This window comes from Salvelinus fontinalis, chromosome 18 (assembly GCF_029448725.1).
Source record: "Salvelinus fontinalis isolate EN_2023a chromosome 18, ASM2944872v1, whole genome shotgun sequence".
Classification (NCBI taxonomy): Eukaryota; Metazoa; Chordata; class Actinopteri; order Salmoniformes; family Salmonidae; genus Salvelinus; species Salvelinus fontinalis.
In genome coordinates this window covers 17,587,014-17,595,566 of record NC_074682.1, presented here as the reverse complement: position 1 = coordinate 17,595,566, position 8,553 = coordinate 17,587,014, and the positions used below count along the sequence as shown (strand labels likewise).

General features: G+C 45.4%; 1 protein-coding gene across 2 annotated transcripts in view; it reads right to left on the bottom strand.

Moving 5' to 3' along the window:
* Positions 1 to 6,330: 6,330 nt before the first annotated feature.
* Positions 6,331 to 8,553, bottom strand: part of LOC129815098 (sodium/hydrogen exchanger 3-like) — a 52,216-nt gene continuing 49,993 nt past the window's right edge. For both annotated transcript variants that reach the window (XM_055868461.1, XM_055868463.1), the window contains exons 17-18: positions 8,369 to 8,452; positions 6,331 to 8,211 (exon numbers count right to left, since the gene is read on the bottom strand). In XM_055868461.1, coding sequence (XP_055724436.1) covers positions 8,117 to 8,211; positions 8,369 to 8,452 — 179 coding nt within the window. In that variant the 3' untranslated portion in view covers positions 6,331 to 8,116. The remainder of the gene's footprint in view (positions 8,212 to 8,368; positions 8,453 to 8,553) is intronic.

The window sequence follows — 8,553 nt, the reverse complement described above, 5'->3', positions numbered from 1 at the left end:
GATATGTTGAATCAGGTGTGTTTAGTGCTAGGCTGGAACAAAAGCCTGCCCAATGCAATTCACCTCCCATTCACAGACAGATCCCACAGTATAAGGATAATAAATATCAACTCTGACAAAAACTGCTATACGGTACATATTGTGAATAAATACCAGTGACATCACAGGGTCAGAGGTGATATACTGGTTTGGAATGACGCAACAGACTGAACTCTGACCTAAAGGGTCACGATCTCATCTCACATTTTGACATTTTTGCAGACACTCTTATCCAGAGCGACTTACTGGTACAATTAGGGTTAAGTGTCTTGCTCAAGGGCACATTGGTAGATTTTTCACCTAGTCAGCTCGGGCATTCGAATCAGCGGCCTTTCGGTTACTGGCCCAATGCTCTTAACCGCTAGCATACCTGCCACCCACATGTTATATTGCAAACATACTCTGTAATACATACATGTTCATAGGGTATTTAATCTTATACATACAAGTTAAATAATAATTATATATTAATAACAACATATCCATTCAGAATAAAAAATAATACATCATCAAATCTAAAATGAAAGACATGTAAGATGAATTCTCTTTACAGGCTATCAAGTAAAACACCTTCACACGTTAAGATACTATGTACCATAGCTTCAGAGGAGAGTAGCTGTCATGTAATACTACCCTTCTGTTTGTGTAATCATCATCACCACCAACACCACCATCATCGTAATACAAAAAGCAATTCCAGGAGATTCAAGTACAGGGTTGAAGGGGAATAAAATCTTTCTTTGTGCAAAAGGAGGAATGTCTCCAAACAGAATGTATTACACACACACACTTAGTACATGATTGACTCAAGACAAATATATTCACTAGGGCCACCATTAGAAATGTCACCCGAGAGATCTACTACTTGTGTAGTGTTAGCTAGCTACATAGTTTTCTTTGCTATCTTCGTATCTAAGATCTAAGATAAGATTCGTATCTAAGATAATTGTGTAGCTTTGAGTAATTATCGGTTAGCTAGCCAGCTATTTTTCGCCTGCCGCGCTGCCGTCCTCCTACCTAGCCAACACTGCTAGCTAGCCAACTTCTACCGAATAGCAGCACTGTAGAAACTTACATTACAACGGAACGACTTGATTAGCGTAGTGTTAGCTAGTTGTCTTTGCTGTCCTTGTATCCATGATAATTGTGTAGTTTAGAGAAATTTAGTGAAATTGTCGAGGTTACCTAGCCAGCTTCACTTTCAACAACGTAGCCACTGCTAGCCAGGCTACTTCACCAGCCACCAGTACTATATCATTTTAGTCAATAAGATCTTGTATTTTATTTTTATTTTTTTGCAACGTAAGCTTAACTTTCTGAACATTCGAGACGTGTAGCCCACTTGTCATTCTAATCTCCTTTGCATTAGCGTAGCCTCTTCTGTAGCCTGTCAACCATGTGTCTGTCTATCCCTGTTCTCTCCTCTCTGCACAGACCATACAAACGCTTCACACCGCGTGGCCGCGCCCACCCTAACCTGGTGGTCCCAGCCCGCACGACCCACGTGGAGTTCCAGGTCTCCGGTAGCCTCTGGCTCTGCCGATCTGCGGCCAACAAGGCAGAGCTCATCTCAGCCTATGCGTCCCTCCAGTCCCTCGACTTCCTGGCACTGACGGAAACATGGCTCACCACAGATAACACTGCTACTCCTACTGCTCTCTCTTCGTCTGCCCACGTGTTCTCGCACACCCCGAGACCTTCTGGTCAGCGGGGTGGTGGCACCGGGATCCTCATCTCTCCCAAGTGGTCATTCTCTCTTTCTCCCCTTACCCATCTGTCTATCGCCTCCTTTGAATTCCATGCTGTCACAGTTACCAGCCCTTTCAAGCTTAACATCCTTATCATTTATCGCCCTCCAGGTTCCCTTGGAGAGTTCATCAATGAGCTTGATGCCTTGATAAGCTCCTTTCCTGAGGACGGCTCACCTCTCACAGTTCTGGGTGACTTTAACCTCCCCATGTCTACCTTTGACTCATTCCTCTCTGCCTCCTTCTTTCCACTCCTCTCCTCTTTTGACCTCACCCTCTCACCTTCCCCCCCTACTCACAAGGCAGGCAATACGCTTGACCTCATCTTTACTAGATGCTGTTCTTCCACTAACCTCATTGCAACTCCCCTCCAAGTCTCCGACCACTACCTTGTATCCTTTTCCCTCTCGCTCTCATCCAACACTTCCCACACTGCCCCTACTCGGATGGTATCGCGCCGTCCCAACCTCCGCTCTCTCTCCCCCGCTACTCTCTCCTCTTCCATCCTATCATCTCTTCCCTCTGCCCAAACCTTCTCCAACCTATCTCCTGATTCTGCCTCCTCAACCCTCCTCTCCTCCCTTTCTGCATCCTTTGACTCTCTATGTCCCCTATCCTCCAGGCCGGCTCGGTCCTCCCCTCCCGCTCCGTGGCTCGACGACTCATTGCGAGCTCACAGAACAGGGCTCCGGGCAGCCGAGCGGAAATGGAGGAAAACTCGCCTCCCTGCGGACCTGGCATCCTTTCACTCCCTCCTCTCTACATTTTCCTCTTCTGTCTCTGCTGCTAAAGCCACTTTCTACCACTCTAAATTCCAAGCATCTGCCTCTAACCCTAGGAAGCTCTTTGCCACCTTCTCCTCCCTCCTGAATCCTCCTCCCCCTCCCCCCCCCCTCCTCCCTCTCTGCAGACGACTTCGTCAACCATTTTGAAAAGAAGGTCGACGACATCCGATCCTCGTTTGCGAAGTCAAACGACACCGCTGGTTCTGCTCACACTGCCCAACCCTGTGCTTTGACCTCTTTCTCCCCTCTCTCTCCAGATGAAATCTCGCGTCTTGTGACGGCCGGCCGCCCAACAACCTGCCCGCTTGACCCTATCCCCTCCTCTCTTCTCCAGACCATTTCCGGAGACCTTCTACCTTACCTCACCTCGCTCATCAACTCATCCTTGACCGCTGGCTACGTCCCCTCCGTCTTCAAGAGAGCGAGAGTTGCACCCCTTCTGAAAAAACCTACACTCGATCCCTCCGATGTCAACAACTACAGACCAGTATCCCTTCTTTCTTTTCTCTCCAAAACTCTTGAACGTGCCGTCCTTGGCCAGCTCTCCTGCTATCTCTCTCAGAATGACCTTCTTGATCCAAATCAGTCAGGTTTCAAGACTAGTCACTCAACTGAGACTGCTCTTCTCTGTATCACGGAGGCGCTCCGCACTGCTAAAGCTAACTCTCTCTCCTCTGCTCTCATCCTTCTAGACCTATCGGCTGCCTTCGATACTGTGAACCATCAGATCCTCCTCTCCACCCTCTCCGAGTTGGGCATCTCCGGCGCGGCCCACGCTTGGATTGCGTCCTACCTGACAGGTCGCTCCTACCAGGTGGCGTGGCGAGAATCTGTCTCCTCACCACGCGCTCTCACCACTGGTGTCCCCCAGGGCTCTGTTCTAGGCCCTCTCCTATTCTCGCTATACACCAAGTCACTTGGCTCTGTCATAACCTCACATGGTCTCTCCTATCATTGCTATGCAGACGACACACAATTAATCTTCTCCTTTCCCCCTTCTGATGACCAGGTGGCGAATCGCATCTCTGCATGTCTGGCAGACATATCAGTGTGGATGACGGATCACCACCTCAAGCTGAACCTCGGCAAGACGGAGCTGCTCTTCCTCCCGGGGAAGGACTGTCCGTTCCATGATCTCGCCATCACGGTTGACAACTCCATTGTGTCCTCCTCCCAGAGCGCTAAGAACCTTGGCGTGATCCTGGACAACACCCTGTCGTTCTCCACCAACATCAAGGCGGTGGCCCGTTCCTGTAGGTTCATGCTCTACAACATCCGCAGAGTACGACCCTGCCTCACACAGGAAGCGGCGCAGGTCCTAATCCAGGCACTTGTCATCTCCCGTCTGGATTACTGCAACTCGCTGTTGGCTGGGCTCCCTGCCTGTGCCATTAAACCCCTACAACTCATCCAGAACGCCGCAGCCCGTCTGGTGTTCAACCTTCCCAAGTTCTCTCACGTCACCCCGCTCCTCCGCTCTCTCCACTGGCTTCCAGTTGAAGCTCGCATCCGCTACAAGACCATGGTGCTTGCCTACGGAGCTGTGAGGGGAACGGCACCTCAGTACCTTCAGGCTCTGATCAGGCCCTACACCCAAACAAGGGCACTGCGTTCATCCACCTCTGGCCTGCTCGCCTCCCTACCACTGAGGAAGTACAGTTCCCGCTCAGCCCAGTCAAAACTGTTCGCTGCTCTGGCACCCCAATGGTGGAACAAACTCCCTCACGACGCCAGGACAGCGGAGTCAATCACCACCTTCCGGAGACACCTGAAACCCACCTCTTCAAGGAATACCTAGGATAGGATAAAGCAATCCTTCTGCCCCCCCCCCCCCCTTAAAAGATCTAGATGCACTATTGTAAAGTGGCTGTTCCACTGGATGTCATAAGGTGAATGCACCAATTTGTAAGTCGCTCTGGATAAGAGCGTCTGCTAAATGACTTAAATGTAATGTAAATGTACTCATCACTTTTGACTACTGAAGATGCATACACATACATAACCGTTCAAAAGTTTGGGGTCACTTACAAATGTCCTTGTTGTGGTAAGAAAAGCATATTTTTTTGTCCATTTTAAAATAACATCAAATTTATCAGAAATAGAGTGTAGACATTGGTAATGTTGTAAATGACTATTGTAGCTGGAAATTGCTTATTTTTTTCTTTTTTTTTTATGGAATATCTACATAGCAAAACACCAGTCCCAAAGTCAACAGTGAAGAGGCAACTCCGGGATGCTGGCCTTCTAGGCGGAGTTCCTCTATCCAATGTCTGTGTTCTTTTGCCCATCTTAATCTTTTCTTTTTATTGGCCAGTCTGAGATATGGCTTTTCCTTTGCACCTCTGCCTAGAAGGCCAGCATCCCGGAGTCGCCTCTTCATTGTTTACGTTGAGACTGGTGTTTTGCGGGTACTATTTAATGAAGCTGGCAGTTGAGGACTTGTGAGGCGTCTGTTTCTCAAACTAGACACTTTAATGTACTTGTCCTCTTGCTCAGTTGTGCACCGGGCCTCCCACTCCTCTTTCTATTCTGGTTAGAGACAGTTTGTGCTGTTCTGTGAAGGGAGTAGTACACAGCGTTGTACGAGATCTTCAGTTTCTTGGCAATTTCTCCCATGGAATAGCCTTAATTTCTCAGAACAAGAATAGACTGATGGGTTTCAGAAGAAAGGTCTTTGTTTCTGGCCATTTTGAGCCTGTAATCGAATCCACAAATGCTGATGCTCCAAATCCTCAACTAGTCTAAAGAAGGCCAGTTTTATTGCTTCTTTAATCAGGACAACAGTTTACAGCTGTGCTAACATAATTGCAAAAGGGTTTTCTAATGATCAATTAGCCTTTTAAAATTATAAACTTGGATTAGCTAACGCAACGTGCCATTGGAACACAGGAGTGATGGTTGCTGATAATGGGCCTCTGTACGCCTATGTAGATATTCCATTAAAAATCAGCAGTTTCTAGCCACAATAGTCATTTACAACATTAGCAATGTCTACACTGTATTTCTGATAAATTCAATGTTATTTTAATGGTTGAAAAATGTGCTTTTCTTTCAAAAACAAGGACATTTCTAAGTGACCCCAAACTTTTGAACGGTAGTGTATATTATTATTATTGTTGTTGTTGTTTTTTTTACCAATCACAAGTGGGGCGCCGTCCCTAACGCCTTAATGGGTGGACCGCTGCGGATTCCTGCCTATGGATCCTCAAAATATCTTTCCCTTTTCTATCCCTATGAGCACTAATGCAAATGATGGAAATTGGGTTTGTTGAAAATGAATGAATGTGAATCTAGTCAGTGTGTTTAGGCTTTTAACAGTGATGTAAGTTGTACATTACGGCTTGAAATGTTATCCAGACGGATTGACTGACTGGTCCTCTAAGTAGACCAATGTCTGCATCCCAAATTGCACCCTATTCCCTTTATAGTGTACTACTTTTTACCAGGGCCCATGTTACCATTACTGTATTATACCAATGACATTCTGCTGAGCCTGATTTCCCTTAGGAAGTTGGTCAACATCTGTGCCAGTTTTAGTACCATCTGTTCATCTCTGTCACTTTTTTGTTCTGATCCTCAAGTTCAAAATGAAAGTAATTAATTGCTGCTGTATTTTGTAGAGCATTCCGTCATTGTGGTACAACACCTGGCTATGATGAGTGACACCATTGTAAGTTAATTATTGAATGATACGTCTCCCATGAAACAATAGTCTGCTTAGATTAGTCTAATGCAAAGCTGAACAGACTGATACGATACAGGTAGCCAATAAACTTTATTGGTGAATAAATAGGTTATTTCTTTACTATACAAGTGACATTTACATCTGTAAAATTCAATCTCTCAACACCAACCACATCTTGACCCCAAAAATGGCTACAAATCTCTCAAACAAATGGAAAAAAAGTGACAGCATTTCAATTGTTAAAATTGCATTAGATTGTCATCCTCTCAATAAATTAATGTCATATGAAATGCTTTATATTCTTTACAATCAACTAAATCTACATCATTTGATCACATTAAAGGGTGAGGACATGAGGGGGGTCACAAAAATGACATTCTGAATCCATGCATAAACTTGCTTGTTTGGTCTCATTCTATGGACCTAAATATGGTGTGTCGTTACACTTTCGGTAACACTTTATTTGGATAGTCCCAAGTATATGTTCAATAACTATCAACAACATTTCAACTATCCATTAACCCTAGCTCTAACCTTATCCTAACCCAAATCTTTACCTTAACCCGTACCCTAACGATTATTCCAAACCTAACCCTAACCTAGTTATTTTCCGATGATCTCATTTTACTCTTTGTGGCTTTGGCAACTGTGTTTTATATACCTGTTCGCTCCTCTCCCTGTAGGCTTTAAAGACGCTCCCCACCCCTTGGTTGCAACCATTCTAATTTAGTGTACCTTGTGCGCGCAATCCATGTGGAATTCCTGGTCTCTGGCAGCTTTTGGAACTGCCGATCTACAGTCAAGAACGCCAAGTTCATTTCAGCTTATGGTACACTTCAGTCCATTGACTTTTCAGCCCTGACGGAGACATGAATCACCCCAGAGAACACTGCTACTCCAGCTGCTCTCTCTTCATCTGACTATGTTTTCTCTCATAGTCTCAGAGCATCTGGTCATTGCGATGGTGGCACAGGGCTACTCATTTCTCCTAAGTGGAAATCTTCTATTTTCTCCCTCAATCACCTGTTCTCATTTGAATTCCATGCTGTCACTGTCACTTGTCCACTCAAGCTTAACATTGTTGGCATCTATCCCCTGCAGGTGCCTTTGGAGAGTTCCTCAATGGGCTTGACACCTTAATATGGTGTTTTCCTGGTGATGACTCACCGTTCTTCGTACTTGGCGACTTCAACCTCCCCGACATCTGCCTTCGATTTCTTTCTTTCCAACTGCTATGCCTGGGTTATGTGCTTGTCCCTCCTAGCGTTTTGAAGATGAATGCACTGTAACTCTGTAACTTGCTCTGGATAAGAGCATCTGCTAAATGACTAAAATGTAAATAATATGATCAGCCATAGATCATCTATATGGGACTATCCAAATAAAGTGTGACTGACATTTGTCAGCCTACATGGGATGTGAGCAAGCCAGTCAAAGCCTGGATTGTTTGAGGGATTGGTTTTGTCAGGTAAACTGGGTCAGAATTTACCATGCATTTGGATGGCAAGGTCAAATGTCCAACATTCTTATTTGGTTTTGGTCTCATGATGATCTGCGTGTGTTACGATGGAGTTATATAAAGCACAGTTCCCTTTACTTTAAAAAACCTAACCTACAACCAAACATACACTAAGAAGAGGGAAGAGCTCAGTCAAGACTGAAAGCCTTATTTGGAGAGCACAAGGGTTACTGGACCTGGAATGTTTTGTCTGGGGATACAGAACTATGATTAAACAACTGCACAGCAAAGAAAACATGTCCTAGTAAATGTTTTGTCAAAGAGCAGGTGCAATGTTTGATTCTTTGGCAACTGGGGTCACGACCTGGACCCAGGGTTAGGGGTCAAAGGAGTTCAAGGTTTATGGAAGAAGTGCTACATGTGGGATCTGCTGCATCTGTTGCATGTTGTCCATGGGGTCCATCTCTGCCATGAAGGCTGGGTTCACTATTCCAGCTACACCAGGAGGGATAGAATTAATGGAATTGATATAAACTGACTGAAAGGTCTCTGAGGTGCAATTAGTGTTAGTAACTAAAGGGTTTTAGTGTGGGTTTGGCATGTTTAAATTGGTTGGTTTCATTAGTCTTGAATAGATGTGAAGAAGACTTACCTTCTACTCTATAGGCCCTCATGGGGAATAAATCGCCAGCAGCCTCGCCACCAGAGCCACAGTCTCCTTCAGAAAACTCAAAATCTGGAGGCAGAGCGAAACAGCCAATCAGAAAACAATGAAATGATGTTGTTCATTTATGCAGGGGTAGCCTCTGCAGGGTTGTCAACAACCGTATGTTCTGG